Below are 20,028 nucleotides of genomic sequence, written 5' to 3'. Positions count from 1 at the left end.
GTCCCCTTACACATGGCCTGTGAAATCTAGGGGCAAATGACACCTGGGTGGGAGCTGCAGGCCATGCTGAGCCAGAGGATTCCTGCCTGCTGGCTCCAGCTGACAGGGCAGGGCCCATGATTTAAACAGCAGCCTGTAAGCTGCCTCCATGGCACACAGACTGTGTCCCAGCCCGTTACCCTGCTGTCCTGGGCCCTGCAATGAGTGACTGGGGAGATCCCTGGGCCCCCCGGACTCCCACAGGATAATCTCTCCCTCTTCCATGTTCATTTCCATCCAGCTCCCCCGCGCCGCCCTCCGACCGACAATGGAAGAGTCACGGTGCCCGTGGTCATCTGCATTATCCTGGGAGCCCTGCTCTGCCTGGTCTTAATCATTCTGGGGGCGCAGGTGCGAAGTGCCAAGGCAGAGCGCAGAGGTGGGTCCTGCTTGGTGTCACTGTGTGAAATGCCTCTGAAATAGCAGGTGGAGCTGTGCCTAAGGGGGGTGGGTCGTTGGCAGTGTAGTGGAAGGTTAAATTGTATTATACTGTTCAGCCACGAAGTGGTGTTGCATGTAACAACTTACATTCGCTAACCTCAGCCATGCCTGGCTGAGTATTAAGGGATCTTATTGTGAATACATCTGTTGAATATCTCTCCAGAAAGGAAGCTCTGTAGCCAGTCCATGTCTGGTACAGAAGCCTGACCTGCTTATAGCAGCCTTGCCACCTACCATGTCCAAGGTGTATGTGACATGGTGTCCGAAGTTAAGCAGTGCCAGAGGAGAAGAAAAACAGAAGGAAGAGAGCAACAGAAGTTGCAGACAGAAGGAGGAGCAATGAAGGATGGAGACAGGAAAAAAAAGCAACACAGGTTGCAGGATTTCATCAACATCTCCCTCTTCGTTGACCAGAGAACTTCAGCTTTGACAAACCTTCACAACTGACAGACTAGAAGCAGCATTTTGCAAGATTTCAGATTGCTACAAAACTCCATAAGGAAACTGAAGCTCTACAGGTATGGTGTTCACTTTGTGCTATTTGGAAGCAAGCAGAGCATTTCTTTCAACCTTTGATTTTCCTGAAGACAGGCACAAAGATGACTATGAAAGGGTTCTGGCTTTGTTTGATGCGTACTTTATACACTGGAACCTCAAAGTTACAGAACTGACCAGTGAACCACACACCTCATTTGGAACTGGAAGTACACAACCAGGCAGCACCAGACACCAAAAAAAGAAAGAAAGAAAAAAAAAGGAAATACAGTACAGTAGTGTCTTAAATGTAAACGACTAAAAACATTAAAGGGAAAGGTTAAAAAAAGATTTGACAAGGTAAAGAAACTGTTTCTGTGTTTGTTTCATTTAAACTAAGATGGTTAAAAGCAGCATTTTTCTTCTGCATAGTAAAGTGTCAAAGCTGTATTAAGTCAATGTGCAGTTGTAAACTTTTGAAAGAACAACCATAACATTTTGTTCCGAGTTATGAATGTTTCAGAGTTGTGAACAACCTCTATTCAAACGTGTTTGTAATTCTGAGGTTCTACTGTACCCTCAGAGAAATGTGGTTTATGAAAGGGCATGTTTTCACCAGAGAATTTAAGGACTAGGGGAAAATGTTGAATAGTTTATAAGAGCTCTGCATGCCTTGGCTGAAAACTGTGATTCAGGAACAGCAAACATGAAAACATCAGAGAGAGGCTGGTTATTGGGTTAACAGATAAAAATCCTTCACAGGAGCTACAATTCAAAACAGACTTCACCCTACACACTGCTGTTCAAATGGATTAGAAGCTGTTAACAAACACAGCCTGAATGAAACAAGTTAATACCATAAAACTGGTGAGGTAAAGAGGGAGAACTCCCTGGCTAAGAGGAACAAATTCCACTCAAACATTCAGGATATATTAAATGCACGAAACATGGACTTTTTGCAGTTGTTTGCCACATGAACGCAGTCAGGGAATTGATTCATATTCCAGACAGACAATCAAGAGCTATTGTTTCTTGGATCTATCCTGTGTGAAGATACAGAGCCTGCCTGGAGAGTGAAACTGATCATTCAGAGAAACACTATGGACTTTAAAATGGACTTAGGAGCAGATGTAACAGTCATCTCAGAAGGGCCTAACAATCACCTTCAACCCCTCCCAGAGATGAAGTTACCTGCCACAGCTCTGACTAACACTGGAGGCATTCTGAATTGCATGGGACAGTTCACCACAGAAATCTCTTTCAAAGAGAAAAACTTCTCATTCAGAGTGCATGTGATCAAAGACCAACAGCGTTCTCCACCTCAGTGTGGCAGCCATGATGGGCCTCATGAGAAAAGCGGAAGAACTAGAAAGATGGATATTTGAAAGGAGACCCAGTACAAATAAACTCAAGATAAAATGCTGGAGCATGCAGTGTACCTCAGAAAGAACAATCAACAGAGCAAACTCTACAGATGGCAGATGCAGAACAAGAGGAAGAAAACTCAGAGATTCCAAACAGGCCTCAGGCAGTCATTGCTACTGATGGAAAGCCAGATGACCAAGTTGTTACGTGTTTGGGTTGGGTAATTAGAAAACTAGTACCATTGAGAGATGTTAGGGCTTTTTCCCTCGCCCCTCTCTTGGTTCTTATCATGCAATCAGAAAGCAGAAGACCATAGTCCAAGTGCAGGCAATGCAATGTTTAGTGGGGTTAATCAGGCAAGCATATCCATAGCTCTGTATGCCACAGAGTTTTCCCTGTCCTTTTTCCCACCTTCTTTTTCTTAGCAGGTTTAATTATATCCCTTGGTCCCACCCCTTACAATTTATGGTTATGTTCCGTTTTGGAGGATCGTAGTATGGGGACTTTGGTACCACCTCTTTTGTACCCTACGGGTGGGGTAAGGAGTAAGGTTATATTTCAGCCAGGGTCACCTTTTCTCTGGCTTTTTAGTGTTTCTTATGTTTGCCCACCCTCCCGCCCGCCCCTCCCGTCTGGTTGCTTGACCTTGCCTTGAGATAACGGTTGAGGCAGTCTTCAAGTATACGCTTGTATATTAAACTCCCACCATTCCCAGCAACACTTTAACTCTTTTCCTTATTTCTTTTCATTGTGCTATAAACCCCATCTGGAAGCAACACACAGTGTTTTCATTCTTTGTTCATACATATTCGTAAGGAGGATATAAAAGTATCAAAAGTCAAACCCAAAATTTTATCCTAGGCTAAGAGACAGACCTATATAGTAACAAGAGACACTTAATAGACTGATCTGTGCTCAACTATAAAGATAGCATGATAAAGTAAATGTTGTAAATGGTAGGAATGTAGAACGCAAAGGGGGAGACGTGATGGAAGGTTAAACTGTATTATACTATTCAGCCACTAAGTGACACTGTGTGTAACATACCTTGTTTAAACTAACTTCAGCCATACCTGTCGGAGTATTAAGGTATCTTATGGTGAACACATCTGGTGTGTACCTCTCTTGCACGGAAGCTCTGTAGCCAGTGCATGTCTGGTACAGAAGTCTGGCCTGCTAGTAGCAGCCCTGTAACCTGCACAAGGTGTACATGTCAGGGAGAGCTTTGTGCGGGATCCAGGTACCATCTTAAGTCCTGTCATATCTAATATCTTCAGCTATGATCTGGCCATGGAAATGAACAGCACAGCAGTGACACTTGCAGATGACACTACATTGGGAGGAGTTGAAACTAGTGGGGACGACAGAGAAATAATACAAAGGGGAAATGCAGTGGTCCCTTGCTCTCAAGTGGAGAGGGAGGCCGCACCCTCTCACTGTGTCAGGCAGCAGCACTGAGGCTCGGGTCCCACTTGCTGGGCCGATCTGTAAGAAGTCTAGAGTTCGCAGCCTCCTGTCAGAGCTGCCGCCAATCAAGAGTCTAGAGCCCTGGCGTTCTAGGCGGGGTGGAGTATAAACAGTCTTTAGTCCACAGCATCCTGGCTGGGACAGCCAGCAGTTCATGGTTGATAAGGGAAGCTCTGGCCCTCTGGGCAGCGCAGAGTGGGAAGCAGGCTTTGCCTAAGCCTCTTGGCTAAGGCAGGCAGCAAAGACACAGTCTGGGGCTCTGGCTCTTTGGGTGGGGAAGAGCAGGGAGCACCAAACAGGCTAGGGATTCAGGCCCTCAGGCAGGGCAGAGCACCAAACAGACAGTTTTGATGACCTGGCTCTGGCTGACAGCAGACCTCTTGGCCTAACGTGGGGAGGCTGCCACCCCAGGGATGGGATTGGCAGCAGGGGATGAGGGGACCTTGGCGCACCCTACTCCACTGCATCCCAGCCCGGGGCCCTAACACTGGCGGACTGTTCCGCCACTGGGTCAGCAGGGATCCAGCTAAAACATGTTGACTCGGGTTTTGACAGTGTAATGGGACCAAAGTCCAGTTTCCTTGGTCTACTTCCTACCAGCGTCTGGGTGAGGGGTTCCATAGTGCCCGGGTCCTTGGTCTCGTCGGGGTACTTGGCCGATGGCAGTGCCGGCAATTTCTCTCCAGGGTCGGTCTCCTTTGGGGACAGGATGCTGCCTGGTGCAGGTCCAGCTCCAGAATTCTGCAGCAGGCTGGAGACTTCTGTCTCCTTCCCTAGCTCCCACTCCAATGAGATGCAAGGCCCTCCCTTTATACTTCCTGTCCTGCCCTGGTAATTCCGGCGACGGGGGCAGGGCAGGTTTGGCTCTGCCCACCGGAGGTAATGTAGTGGTCCCTCACTCTAAAGTGGGGAGGGAGGCCACTCCGCCTCACTGGAGAAAATAATACAAAGAGATTTCAAGTATTCTTAGAAAAATAACATGTTGAGATTCCATTTAGAAAAGTACAAGAAAATCCATGTGAGGGAAAGATCCGGAATAGAGAGATACAGCAGGAGGGAGGGTACGAGGAAGGAGAAATGCTGCAAAAGAGCTTGGGTGATAATGGCCAAAGAGATCAGACAGGTCTACTAGGGATTTAGGGCATATCTACACTGCAGTGAGAGGTGTGATTGCAGCACATGTAGAAATACCCAAGCCAGCTTTTACCTAGCTCGGTGAAAGCTCGCTGGCATAACAACAGCAGTGTAGTTGTGTCAGCGTGGCTGTGACGTGGGCTAGCCACTGGAGCGTGCACCCAGGCTCCCAGGCGAGGCTGTACACGGCAGGTTAGCCTGTGCTGCTGTGTGTGCTGACACAGCCATGTGGCTAGCTCGATCAAAGCCAGCTCAGATGTGTTTATGCGTGCTGCAATCACTCCTCCAGATTGCCGTGTAGATTTACCCTTATATAAGAACATAAAAACAGCCATCGTGGGTCAGACCAAAAGTCCATCTAGCCCAGTATCCTGTCTTCCGACAGTGGCCAATGCCAGGCGCTTCAGAGGGAATGAACAGAACAGGTAATCATCAAGTGATCCATCCACTGTCGCCCATTCCCAGCTTCTGGCAAACAGAGGCTAAGGACACCATCCCTGCCCGTCCTGGCTAATAGCCATTGCTGGACCTATCCTCCATGAATTTATCTAGTTCTTTTTTGAACCCTGTTATACTCTTGTCCTTCACAACATCCTCTGGGAAAGAGTTCCACAGGCATTGACTGTGTGTTGTGTGAAGAAATACTTCCTTTTGTTTGTTTTAACCCTGCTGCCTATTAATTTCATTTGGTGACCCCGAGTTCTTGTGTTATGAGAAGGAGTAAATAACACTTCCTTATTTACTTTCTCCACACCAGTCACGATTTTATAGTTTCATATCACCCCTTAATCATCTCTTTTCCAAGCTGAAAAGTCCCAGTTTTATTAATCTCTCCTCATATGGCAGCTGTTCCATACCCCTAACCATTTTTGTTGCCCTTTTCTGAACCTTTTCCAATTTCAATATATTTTTTTTGAGATGGGGTGACCACATCTACACGCAGTACTCAAGATGTAGGCGTACCATGGATTTAGATCCAGGCAACATGATATTTTCTGTCTTATTATTTATCCCTTTCCAAATGATTAACAAAATTCTGTTAGCTTTTTTGACTGCCACTGCACATTGAGTGGGTGTTTTCAGAGAACTATCCACAATGACTCCAAGATCTTTCTTGAGTGGTAACAGCCAATTTAGACCCCATCATTTTATATCTATAGTTGGGATTATGTTTTCCGACGTGCATTACTTTGCGTTTATCAACATTGAATTTCTTCTGCCACTGTGTTGCCCAGTCACGCAGTTTTGTGAGACCCCAGTGTATTTTTCGCAGTCTGCTTTGGACTTAACTGTCTTGACTAGTTTTGTATCATTGGCAAATTTTGCCACCTCCCTGTTTACCCCTTTTTCCAGAGCATTTATGAATATGTTGATCAGCACTGGTCCCAGTACAGACCCCTGGGAGTCACGACTATTTACCTCTCTCTGTTCTGAAAACTGACCCTTTATTTCTTCCCCTTTTTTCCCTATCTTTTACTCAGTCACTGATCCATGAGAGGACCTTCCCCCTTATCCCATGACAGATTATTTTTCTTAAGAGCCTTTGATGAGGGACCTTGTCAAAGGCTTTCTGAAAATCTAAGTACACTATATCGACTGGATCCCCCTCGTCCACATGCTTGTTGACCCCCTCAGAGAATCCAAAAGGATTGGTGAGGCACGATTTGCCTTGACAACAACCATGTTGACTCTTCCCCAACAAATCATGTTCATCTATGTGTCTGCTCATTCTGTTTTTTACTGTAGTTTAAACGAATTTGCCTGGTTCTGTAGTTTGGGTTACTGGCCTGTAATTGCTGGGATTGCTTCTTGAGCCTTTTTAAAAAAATTGCATCACATTAGCTATCCTCCAGTCTTCTGGTACAGAAATTGATTTAAATGATAGGTTACAGACTACAGTTAGTAGTTCTGCAATTTCACATTTGAGTTCCTTCAGAGCTCTTGGGTGAATACCATCTGGTTCTGGTGACTTATTACTGTTTAAAGAAAAGGAGTACTTGTGGCACCTTAGAGACTAACCAATTTATTTGAGCATAAGCTTTCGTGAGCTACAGCTCACTTCATCAGATGCATACTGTGGAAAGTGTAGAAGATCTTTTTATACACACAAAGCATGAAAAAATACCTCCTCCCACCCCACTCTCCTGCTGGTAATAGCTTATCTAAAGTGATCACTCTCCTTACAATGTGTATGATAATCAAGTTGGGCCATTTCCAGCACAAATCCAGGTTTTCTCACCCCCCACCCCCCACACACAAACATACTCTCCTGCTGGTAATAGCTTATCTAAAGTGACCACTCTCCTTACAATGTGTATGATAATCAAGGTGGGCTATTTCCAGCACAAATCCAGGGTTTAACAAGAACGTCCGGGGGGGGGGGTAGGAAAAAACAAGGGGAAATAGGTTACCTTGCATAATGACTTAGCCACTCCCAGTCTCTATTCAAGCCTAAGTTAATTGTATCCAATTTGCAAATGAATTCCAATTCAACAGTTTCTCGCTGGAGTCTGGATTTGAAGTTTTTTTGTTGTAATATAGCAACTTTCATGTCTGTAATCGCGTGACCAGAGAGATTGAAGTGTTCTCCGACTGGTTTATGAATGTTATAATTCTTGACATCTGATTTGTATCCATTTATTCTTTTACGTAGAGACTGTCCGGTTTGACCAATGTACATGGCAGAGGGGCATTGCTGGCACATGATGGCATATATCACATTGGTGGATGTGCAGGTGAACGAGCCTCTGATAGTGTGGCTGATGTTATTAGGCCCTGTGATGGTGTTCCCTGAATAGATATGTGGGCACAGTTGGCAACGGGCTTTGTTGCAAGGATAGGTTCCTGGGTTAGTGGTTCTGTTGTGTGGTATGTGGTTGCTGGTGAGTATTTGCTTCAGGTTGGGGGGCTGTCTGTAGGCAAGGACTGGCCTGTCTCCCAAGATTTGTGAGAGTGTTGGGTCATCCTTCAGGATAGGTTGTAGATCCTTAATAATGCGTTGGAGGGGTTTTAGTTGGGGGCTGAAGGTGACGGCTAGTGGCGTTCTGTTATTTTCTTTGTTAGGCCTGTCCTGTAGTAGGTGACTTCTGGGAACTCTTCTGGCTCTATCAATCTGTTTCTTCACTTCCTCAGGTGGGTATTGTAGTTGTAAGAATGCTTGATAGAGCTCTTGTAGGTGTTTGTCTCTGTCTGAGGGGTTGGAGGAAATGCGGTTGTATCGCAGAGCTTGGATGTAGATGATGGATCGTGTGGTGTGGTCAGGGTGAAAGCTGGAGGCATGTAGGTAGGAATAGCGGTCAGTAGGTTTCCGGTATAGGGTGGTGTTTATGTGACCATCGTTTATTAGCACTGTAGTGTCCAGGAAGTGGATCTCTTGTGTGGACTGGATCAGGCTGAGGTTGATGGTGGGATGGAAATTGTTGAAATCATGGTGGAATTCCTCAAGGGCTTCTTTTCCATGGGTCCAGATGATGAAGATGTCATCAGTATAGCACAAGTAGAGTAGGGGCGTTAGGGGACGAGAGCTGAGGAAGCGTTGTTCTAAATCAGCCATAAAAATGTTGGCATACTGTGGGGCCATGCGGGTACCCATAGCAGTGCCGCTGATCTGAAGGTATACATTGTCCCCAAATGTAAAATAGTTATGGGTAAGGACAAAGTCACAAAGTTCAGCCACCAGGTTAGCCGTGAGATTATCGGGGATAGTGTTCTTGACGGCTTGTAGTCCATCTTTGTGTGGAATGTTGGTGTAGAGGGCTTCTACATCCATAGTGGCCAGGATGGTATTATCAGGAAGATCACCGATGGATTGTAGTTTCCTCAGGAAGTCAGTGGTTTCTCGAAGGTAGCTGGGAGTGCTGGTAGCGTAGGGCCTGAGGAGGGAGTCTACATAGCCAGACAATCCTGCTGTCAGGGTGCCAATGCCTGAGATGATGGGGCGCCCAGGATTTCCAGGTTTATGGATCTTGGGTAGTAGATAGAATATCCCAGGTCGGGGTTCCAGGGGTGTGTCTGTGCGGATTTGATCTTGTGCTTTTTCAGGGAGTTTCTTGAGCAAATGCTGTAGTTTCTTTTGGTAACTCTCAGTGGGATCAGAGGGTAATGGCTTGTAGAAAGTGATGTTGGAGAGCTGCCGAGCAGCCTCTTGTTCATATTCCGACCTATTCATGATGACAATAGCACCTCCTTTGTCAGCCTTTTTGATTATGATGTCCAAGTTGTTTCTGAGGCTGTGGATGGCATTGTGTTCCGCACGGCTGAGGTTATGGGGCAAGTGATGCTGCTTTTCCACAATTTCAGCCCGTGCACGTCGGCGGAAGCACTCTATGTAGAAGTCCAGTCTGCTGTTTCGACCTTCAGGAGGAGTCCACCTAGAATCCTTCTTTTTGTAGTGTTGGTAGGGAGGTCTCTGTGGATTAGTATGTTGTTCAGAGGTATGTTGGAAATATTCCTTGAGTCGGAGATGTCGAAAATAGGATTCTAGGTCACCACAGAACTGTATCATGTTTGTGGGGGTGGAGGGGCAGAAGGAGAGGCCCCGAGATAGGACAGCTGCTTCTGCTGGGCTGAGAGTATAGTTGGATAGGTTAACAATATTGCTGGGTGGGTTGAGGGAACCATTGCTGTGGCCCCTTGTGGCATGTAGTAGTTTAGAAAGTTTAGTGTCCTTTTTCTTTTGTAGAGAAGCAAAGTGTGTGTTGTAAATGGCTTGTCTAGTTTTAGTAAAGTCCAGCCACGAGGAAGTTTGTGTGGAAGGTTGGTTTTTTATGAGAGTATCCATTTTTGAGAGCTCATTCTTAATCTTTCCCTGTTTGCTGTAGAGGATGTTGATCAGGTGATTCCGCAGTTTCTTTGAGAGCGTGTGGTACAAGCTGTCAGCATAGTCTGTGTGGTATGTAGATTGTAATAGATTTTTTACCTTCAGTCCTTTTGGTACGATGTCCATCTGTTTGCATTTGGAAAGGAAGATGATGTCTGTCTGTATCTGTACAAGTTTTCTCATGCAGTTGATAGATTTCCACTCCATATGGCTAAATGCAGTGCCTTGCATAATGACAGGTTTCAGAGTAACAGCCGTGTTAGTCTGTATTCGCAAAAAGAAAAGGAGTACTTGTGGCACCTTAGAGACTAACCAATTTATTTGAAAATAAGCTTTCGTGAGCAACAGCTCACTTCATCAGATGCATGCTGTGGAAAGTGTAGAAGATCTTTTTATACACACAAAGCATGAAAAAATACCTCCTCCCACCCCACTCTCCTGCTGGTAATAGCTTATCTAAAGTGATCACTCTCCTTACAATGTGTATGATAATCAAGTTGGACCATTTCCAGCACAAATCCAGGTTTTCTCACCACCCCCCCACACACATACACAAACACACTCTCCTGCTGGTAATGGCCCAACCTGATTATCATACACATTGTAAGGAGAGTGATCACTTTAGATAAGCTATTACCAGCAGGAGAGTGGGGTGGGAGGAGGTATTTTTTCATGCTTTGTGTGTATAAAAAGATCTTCTACACTTTCCACAGTATGCATCCGATGAAGTGAGCTGTAGCTCACGAAAGCTTATTTTCAAATAAATTGGTTAGTCTCTAAGGTGCCACAAGTACTCCTTTTCTTTTTGCGAATACAGACTAACACGGCTGTTACTCTGAAACCTGTTATTACTGTATAGTTCATCAATTTGTTCCAGAACTTCCTCTCATGACACCTCAATCTGGGACAGTTCCTCAAATTCGTCACCTAAAAAGATAGGTAGATAGTACTTTCCATTTTTAAAGCACTGCACAAATATTAGCTAATTATTCCCCACACAATCTCTAGGCAATACATATACAAGTACTATTTTGCCCTTAGGTGTGAGCACCAGGATAGGAGAGGAATGATTTTGGGTTGTAGTAGGAGTAATAGGATACATTTATGAAGGGACCATTAAGGTTGAATATCAAGATAAACTTAATGACAGGGAAATAGCCAATAGAACAAACATGACAGGGACATGGTCCCTGTCACCTGGGATGCTGAAATCTAAACTGGAGAGAGCAGTGGGAATGTGCTGTAGGAACCAGTCCTGCACTGGAGTCGGGGGCAGGGGCTGGATGATCTCATAGGGTTTCCCATCCCTAGCTTCTCTGACCCTGTGCAAACCCTGCCCTTTGTTTTCAGGCTCCAGAAGACCCTTGGACCCTTTCTCTGAGGCCGTGTACGAGGAGATCGATTATAACCTGATGAGAAAGAAGCAGGAAATGTTTGATCGCTCAGGTCTGTGTGTGTCATTCCTAACAGGGAGAAAATCTAAAGCTCTGACTTAGAGCTAAATCTCTGCAGCCTTCAAGCCTGTGAGTCCTGGATGGCTGTAGATTCTGGGTCTGTGAAGAGACCAGCCAGTTACTGGACTGAGATGAATGAGTTTCCTCCCTAGCAGACTCTGCTAGCCCCATTCTGAAGACAGTCGGGCCCATCAGTACATCCTGCAGCCGTAGGGGGTAATTAGTTATGGGTCAGGAAAGTGACTGTTCTCGTCATTTTGACTGAATGTCAATCAGGGGGGAAGATGCAGCTCTCAGTTTACCACATTGTGGGGCACTCTGAGCATGGTCAGTGCTTCTCCCTGAGGCTACTTCTGAGATGCACATTCTCCTCTCTGCTAATGGTGGGGGTTGGTCACAGACTCTGATCATGGGAGGGGTGTGGCCTTATCTGTCAAAAAGGCGGGGGAGGGGGAGTATCTTCCAGAACAAAATGGGAGTCATGTCCGTGGCTGAGGAGATCTGGACCAGCAGCCTCAGCCATAATTTTTTGCTGGATCAGGCCATGAAGCAGCAACATTCAGGAGGAGAAGATACACATTCCTCTCTAAAGAGATTCTTACACCCTGAGTGTGACTCAAAACAGGCTCCCCAGTTCATGAGAAGGATTTGAATGAAACCCACAGGAGGGGATGCCATGGTAAAAGGCTCACTCAGTTCCTGCCTCACCTCATGAGGTCAATATGGCTGTTCCCAGCATCTTCCCAGTCTGAATTATCCACCCCAAAGCCACATTTACTACAAAAAAACTGATATTTAGCTTAGAAAGTCTGTGTCAGCCTCTCACCACTCAGTCGCTGTGAATTCAGCATCTTCTCTTGAAGAAGCAATATAGTGAGACCATAAATCTTGCTCCAGGACCCAGATGCATTGCCCATCAGCCAGTTTCACTGCTCTCACTGTGATAACATCCCATTTACCCTTTCTCCAGTTTCCTATTCAGATGACTCAATGACAAAGCTGCAGTATTACACCAGGGACAGCGAGGGGGAAAATGGTCCTGGATCAGAGCAAGGTAACAAGGATGGGGGTGGACACAGAGACACACAAAAGATTTCTGTCCAGCTCTTGATGGAAATGTGAACAAATTCTGACCCTTTCTGTGTGTGGTTGACTGTGCTCTCTCCCAGGGGAGGAGCTGTAGGGAACCGGGCAGAGAAATATTCACACTGTAAAAAAGAATCTGACTTCCACAGCTGACAGGTGTCACTGTACAACCCCTGATCTGTGCCCCATGATCTTAGCCCCCTGCCTCCTCGACAGGAACATATAACCGAATTCACGATCCAGCCCATATAATGTAAGGACTTTAAACCATGTCTTTATAGAGTTCAGTTGAATTCACAATGATCAGCTCTGGTGTGGCAGCTACTATCTCCCAGCAGCCTGTGATGAGATGTTAGATGGGGTGGGATCTGAGTTACTACAGAGAATTCTTTCCTGGGTATCTGACTGGTGAATCTTGTCCATATGCTCAGGGTTCAGCTGATCGCCATATTTGGGGTTGGGAAGGAATTTTCCTCCAGGGCAGATTGGAAGAGGCCCTGGAGGTTTTTCGCCTTCCTCTGTAGCATGGGGCACTGGTCACTTGCTGGAGGATTCTGTGCTCCTTGAAGTCTTTAAACCATGATTTGAGGACTTCAGTAGCTCAGACATAGGTGAGAGGTTTATTGCAGGAGTGGGTGGGTGAGATTCTGTGGCCTGCATTGTGAAGGAGGTCGGACTAGATGATCATAATGGTCCCTTCTGACCTTTATATCAATGAATCTATGAAGCAGGTCCAGGGTTAGCTCAATACCAGCATAGATCCTGATCTCATTGAAGGGCATGACAAAGTTGGTATTGGATGCTGTGGGGCAGGGCTGGACCTTAGTTATTTTTGAGGAAATAAAGGTGGCACAATTATTGTTTGACAGAATGTCCATGACTCTCCCTTTTCCCCTGGGTCACCCTTTGACTTCCCCTGCAGACTCTATGATGAAAAGCCCAAACTTGAAAACAACAGGCCTTTAATGGGGAACTAAAACCTGCTGGGGAAATGGGTGTGTTCAGGGGAAGCTGACCATGACGTTTGCTGTTCCAGAGGGAGCTTCCCCAAGGGGGTCTCAGTTGGATTACAAAAATGTGGAGGAGCCTGCCTTGAGGAACGTCCTCCAGACTCCAGACAGCCGAGGTGAGCAATGATGAATCTGCGTCCTGGAAGCCACATTACCCCTTGGCTACTGCTGCTCCGCCCCCTTCATTCCCTAGTCTGCCCTTTGATCCTGAGCTCAGGGCTGGGAAGAATTAACCCAAACTAGCCTGGCTGGACCCAGGGAAGGGCTGTCAGGGTTCCCTCCCCACTCTGAACTCACGGGTACAGATATGGGGACCTGCATGAAAGACCCCCGAAGCTTATTTTTACCCGCTTAGGTTAAAAGCTTTCCCAAGGCACCAATTCCATCTTGTCCTTGAACAGTATGCTGCCACCACCAAGTGATTTAGACAAAGACCAGGGAAAGGACCACTTGGAGTTCCTTTTTCCCAAAATATCCCTCCAAGCCCTTACACCCCCTTTCCTGGGGAGGCTTGAGAATAAACAAGATGAGCACAAACCAGCCTTGGATTTTTAAGACCCCAAAACCCCAATCAGATTCTTAAAAAAAACCCCAGAACTTTATTAGAAGAACAAAAAAACATAAGAGAACAACTCTGTAAGATCAGAGTGGAAGATAATCTTACAGGCAGTCAGATTCAAAACATAGAGAATCCCTCTTGGCAAAACCTTAAGTTACAAAAAGACACAAAAACAGGAATACACATTTCCTCCAGCACAGCGAATTTCACAAGCCAAAACAAAGAAAACCCAACACATTTTCTCTCTAGATTGCTTACTAACTTTACAGGAGTTGGAGGGCTTGCATCCTTGATCTGTTCCCGGCAAAGGTATCACACAGACAGACAAAAGCCTTTCCCCCACTCCAGATTTGAAAGTATCTTGTCCCCTCAGAGGTCATTTTCGGTCAGGTGCCAGCCAGGTTACCTGAGCTTCTTAACCCTTTACAGGTAAAAGGACTTTGCCTCTGTCCGGGAAGGATTTTATAGCACTGAATACAGAAAGGTGATTACCCTTCCCTTTAAATTTATGACAAGGGAATTCCACAATTAACAGCTCCCCTCATTGTTGCCTTTAGGAGCCACGTCTTTGTTATTTTTATGTTTCCTGTTTGCTTCCTCTCCAATGGCCTCCTTTGATTATCCCTGTGCAATCTGGCAGGATATCATCAAACAGCTAAACTGAGGTGTATGTGGCATTCATAAGAAATAATACACATAAGTCCCTGCTTTGCCACACCTGGAATGTAGCTTATTTCTCTATTCAGTGGAAAGCCTCTTCTCATTACCATTAATTCCCATCATTATTTCAGAGGTCCCTGCCCTGCCTGGAGATGACCCAGGGGACGGTTATGATGATGCCAGAGAAATTTCTGACCCTGAAGATGACCCTGGTTCTGGACCGAGTGCCCAGGAAGTCACGCTGGCCCATGGGAAAAGTGTCAGGAACAGGGATTCACGGACAGGTGAGTGGAGTGTACACAACTCACCTGGAAGAGCCTTTACGGGCCACTAGAGGTCACTGTGACTGCATTGAAATACAGTTATTGGTAAACTCCCAGCTGTGTCCCCTCCCTGACCTCTGCTAAACAGAGTTAAATGGATTGAAATCAAGAAAGAGAGAAGGTTTCCTAGGTAAGGTCCCTGATCCTACAAATACTAGATCCCATCTGTCAGTCTACTCACATGAATACTCTCTCTGACTTCAGTGGGACTGTCCAAATCATCAAAGTTACATGGGTCCATTGGCAGGATCAGGGCCAAAGTGCCCTTCCCCAAACCAGGTGTCAGTGCCCTGGATGCTAATGGGAAGAGCAGGTCCCTGGGGTGGGGTTAGTTAGCAGCCTGGCTTTGAAATCACTCTCTTCAATCTGTAAATGTCCCCATTAGCACAGGATCAGAGCTGGGACCCAGGACTGAGCTCCCACTTTGCATCTCAGGGGAGACTGGGTTGGGATGAAATGTGCATTTCTTTGGTCTTGATGGGAATAACGTGTGAATGAGCATTGTGTGGGTGGGTGAGATCTGTGATGTCCAGGCAAGTCCCATGGGCTAGGGTCCCCACCCTGCTCCAGCCAACAGATGTCTGCTGGCGTGTGGTCCCTTAGGGACTATATCAGCTGTCAGGAGTTACAGCAGCTCCCAGTGGCCTATCAGGGAGTCGTCACCAGCTCACTGTCATCCCCACATTTCTCCTGCACCAGGGAGGTCTCAAAAGAGAGAGAATCCTCCCCCACATGTTTTCTTTGAAGAACAGAGAGAGAGATAATGGTTTAAACATGTCAGAGCCCCACTAAGAGGAACTGTGGGTGGGGGCTGATTCACGGCCCATGCTGTATGTTGCCCATCCATTATGTGAGTGCACATGGGTGGAGAATGAATACGTTGACTGTAATGTGACTTGCTTGCTATTTTCAGGCTGGAGTCTGCACTCGCTAAGAAGTGAAGGGGCCTCTGGGGCTGAGAGGGAAGCCCTGTCCCCACCTCCTCATGACCCAGGTTATGATGACGTTGATGATGGCATCTCTGGGACATCAATATAAGAATGGCTGGGTTCAGATCAAATATCCTGTGAGGATGTAAATGCTGTATGGTTAGACTCTTTCTGTCCCAAATGCTCATTGACCCAACGGGGTATTGGAGACAATCCCTACCTGGGAACTGCTTCAATTAGCTTTTTGATTTCAGTTTTATTTAAATGCAAGAAATAAGTCTGACTGAGACAGGGGCTGTGATTTCCCCTCTAATTTCCCATTGATCAGACAGTCTGGAACTTCCCTGCTTTTTTGTCCCTAACACTTCTTCATTGTGAATTTTTGCTTTTTCTTATTAAAACCTTTTTGAAGATCTGTTCCTGGGCTGATGTTTCTCTCATGAGGTGTGTTGGGTGGCTCCATGGGGACCAGCAGGGAGAGAGATGGAGACTGAAGTGATGGGTTCGGTCACAGAGACCCCCTTGGGACTGTCACCTGATGTGCTGAGACTACCTCTGAGCCCATTTTCCCTGCCAGTTTGGGACTCCAGAACCCTGCCTTGTTGAGCCAGATATGCTAGCCTGCTACAATACAGACTCAGGTCTGGTCCACGCCCCCAAAGCTGCAGACTTTAACCAAAAACTGCTCAGCAGGTCTCCTATCTCCAGCACTCAGACACCCAGCTTCCAATGGGATCCAAACCCCAAATAAATCCATGTTACTCTGTATAAAGCTTATACAGGGTAAACTCATAAATTGTTCACCCTCTATATCATTAATAGAGAGATATGCACAGTTGTTTGTTCCTCCAGGTATTAATCACTTACTCTGGGTTCAATAATAAAGAAAAGGGATTTTATTAAGAACAAAAAGAGGATTTCAGTGGTTTCAAGTAATGACAGACAGAACAAAGTAAGTTACCAAGCATGATAAAGCAAAAACACACAAGTCCAAGCCTAATACATTAGGAAACTGATTACAGATAAAATCTCACCCTCACAGATATGCTAATGAGCTTCTTTCACAAACTAGACGCCGTCCTAGTCTGGGCCCAATCCTTTCCCCTGGTACAGACTTGTTAGTTCCAGCAGACATCTTAGGTGGAAAGCAGGGGTGTTCTCATGACTGGCAGCCTCCTTTGTTTTGTTCCAGCCCCTTTTATAGCTTTGGCACAAGGCTGGAATCTTTTGTCTCTCTGGGTCCCCACTCCTCCTTCTAAATGGAAAAATACCAGATTTAAGATGGATTCCAGTGTCAGGTGACATGCTCACATGTCCTGTGAGACCCCAGCCTCCATTCTTCCTTGGCTGGCTCCCAGGAACACTTGCAGGTAAATAAACCTTTTACAACCAATTGTCCTTGTCAGTGGGAGCCATCAAGATTCTAAGCCATCATTAATGGCCCACACTTTGCCTAGTTACAATAGGACCTCAGAGTTATACTTCATATTTCTAGTTTCAGATACAATGATGATACATGCATACAAATTGGATTAATATATTTTATATAGCTTTGTAATGATACTTTACAAGAGACCTTTTGCATAACGCATATTCCAGTTACATTATATTTAAACTCATAAGCATATTTCCATAAAACATTATGGAGTGCAACTTCACAACTGAATCACCAAAAAGTAGTAATGCTAAAATATCACTTCTCAGATATCGCAGGCTCCAGGATGGGGCACTGCACTGAAAGTGAATGCTCTATCAGGTTTGCGGTAACAGTGAGAAACCCAGCAACAAAATATTCCTAACTCCAGAGAGGGCCCTAACCCCCAATCCAGACTCCAGACTTTCCTCTGAAATCCAGGAGGATAAATGGGAGGTTATTTACAGGTATCTTAATGAGCACACACACACACGATTAAATAGTGACAAGAGGCCCCTAATCTCTTCTCTGCCCTACAAATTCTGATACTATGCCCTTCACTGTGTCATCAGAGCATCGTATAGAGATGCATGAAGTGACATGATTTTCTTTCATCCCATGTGGGTTGTTCTCCATCCTTCCCCCTAGGGAAAAAGTGCATGTGGATTCTTATGGAGGTTTATTTTATGACATGCTACGAGCTTATGCTACTGAAGGCAGATTTCAGAAGCTCACTTTCAAGTGGAACAGAAAGAGGGTTCAGGTGATTTTGTGATCCTGTGGGAGTTGGGTCCAGAGTCTCAGATCAACCACCAGGAAAACTGTCTCCTGAACAAATGAGCTTCCCCTGGCTGGCGACAGCTCCACTGTGCCTGAGGGACAGTGCTGATCAATGCAGTCCTGGAATGGGAAGGAATCTTTCATTTGTCAAAGGCCCAAATGCTAAAGGCTCAGATCCTCAGAGGCATTTAAACCCCCTAATGTCCATTGATTTCAATGGAGCTTAAATACCTCTACAGATCTGGGCCTAAGTGGCTTGAAGATAAGGACTGAGACTTTCCATGAAACATGATTTTCTAAGAGAAGGTTGAAATGCTTTGTTTCGATAATTTTAAAGAAGGCATCTTTGTACCATTTTGACTCTTATGTTGCATGGTGCATTGTGGGTGGGGCACATGGTGGCAGTGTGTGATGGTATCCACGTGGTGGTGGTGTGTTATGTGATTTGTACAGAGTGTCTGGTGGTTGGGTGTTGCATGTGATGGTGTGTATATTATGGGGGGGAGTGATGCGTTGGAGTTGTATGTTGTATATGTGCTGGGTGGGGTGTGAATGATGTGTGGTAAAGGATTTGTGTTGGGCATGTGGATGTGACTGTAGATGTGATGTGCGGGTGCTATGGTACAATTTAAAAGTCAAAAAGATAAAGTCAAAATGAAACTTTTTAATAATTTCCTCTCAGAAATGTTCAGGAAATCTATACTTCCTACAGAATGTTTTGATTTTATGGAATCAGCATTTTCTGATGGAAAAATATTCCAATAGGAAAATATGCAACTATCTGTCCTGGTTCTCTTTCGAAAAGATACGCTTTAGGTCAACCAAAACTATGGGCTTGATGTAGGAATTCCTGTGTGAAATCTGTGTTATTCAGGAGGTCAGATGAGATGATCATAATGGTCCCTTCTAAGCTGTGAAAGTCAAATATGACTCTCTGATGTGAGATAACATAGCCAGATCCACCCACTTCCAACAATCCAGGGAACCGTACAACACCCTTCCACCAAAATAGTCAGACAACTGTAGCAGTGTCACTCATGAAAGAGCAAGCAAATGGCAGAAGTCTGCAGGAGATTAAAACAGCCCTACTGGGTGTTGGTTACAGTATGATCATGTCCACTCCCTGAGGGTAACAGAAAGGGGATGTACTGGAAGCAAAAACATACAGAGGTAAATAAGCATCCTGGCTGAGTTCTACAATATCTAGCAACTGACCCAGGACCGGATTAACTTTTTTTGGGCCCGGCACCAAACATATTTGTGGGCCCCCTTGGGGAATGAAGAGGCCAGGGGCAAGAGCACAGCGGGGAGGGTGGATTTGATTTAAATCACTAGTCAGCAAGTCTCAATTTAATCATGGTTTTCTACATAAAAGTGCATTCTTGTTGGTTGTTATAACCTTAGTACATATTCTTCACAACTCAGAGATGGATGTAGGTTTCATTTTTAGAAGGTACACACTATACATTTTTAAACTGTGATTTATTTTGAAAACTTTTCAGATTAGTTTTACAGCTATATTACAAAATGAATGAGTGTTTGGTTATTTCATTTCCCAAAGGTAACTGAAGCAGATATTTATGAAGTTATTGGGAGGTGAACTATCTCCAATTCAACAGGTTAATCATTAATATTTGGAGGATTTTCTTGCCAGGCTGTATTAGGAGGAGAACATCACCAGACAGATATTTAAATTGTTTCATTTAACTAAAACAACAACGTTGTTAAGTAATCTGGATATTTTTCTTCAACAAGAAACATAATAGTTTAACAAAAAGCATATCTCCCTCACTTCTCACCTTTATCTCCAGACTTCTTTTCCTTGTCCAGATCTATTCCGCCCCCAACAATCTTCTATTCATTGAACTTTTGGAAACTTTGCACTTTTAGAGAGAGGTTAGGGATTGTCTCTGTGTACACAAATTTGAAGAGGGACAATAGGGTTGAGGTCTGTTATTTCTCATCTCTCTATATTATTTATCTATTTATTTAAAACATTTTTGCTGTTAACAAGCATGTTACCTCTGGAGACACAAATCCACAGTTTGAGAAGTGCAAAACTCAGCATCTCTGA

At 45.1% G+C, this 20,028-nt stretch overlaps 1 protein-coding gene across 1 annotated transcript in view; it reads left to right on the top strand.

Annotated features, from left to right (window-relative positions):
- The window catches only part of LOC141975046 (antigen WC1.1-like), a 68,433-nt gene extending 52,350 nt beyond the window's left edge, over window positions 1–16,083 (top strand). The window contains exons 12-17 of the mRNA XM_074935210.1: window positions 281–418; window positions 11,090–11,185; window positions 12,164–12,247; window positions 13,316–13,405; window positions 14,640–14,792; window positions 15,745–16,083. Of these exons, the coding sequence (XP_074791311.1) occupies window positions 281–418; window positions 11,090–11,185; window positions 12,164–12,247; window positions 13,316–13,405; window positions 14,640–14,792; window positions 15,745–15,869 (686 nt within the window). The 3' untranslated portion in view covers window positions 15,870–16,083. The remainder of the gene's footprint in view (window positions 1–280; window positions 419–11,089; window positions 11,186–12,163; window positions 12,248–13,315; window positions 13,406–14,639; window positions 14,793–15,744) is intronic.
- Window positions 16,084–20,028: the final 3,945 nt, after the last annotated feature.

This window comes from Natator depressus, chromosome 1, assembly GCF_965152275.1.
Source record: "Natator depressus isolate rNatDep1 chromosome 1, rNatDep2.hap1, whole genome shotgun sequence".
In the NCBI taxonomy this organism is placed as follows: Eukaryota; Metazoa; Chordata; order Testudines; family Cheloniidae; genus Natator; species Natator depressus.
This window is presented reverse-complemented; position numbering and strand designations above follow the sequence as displayed.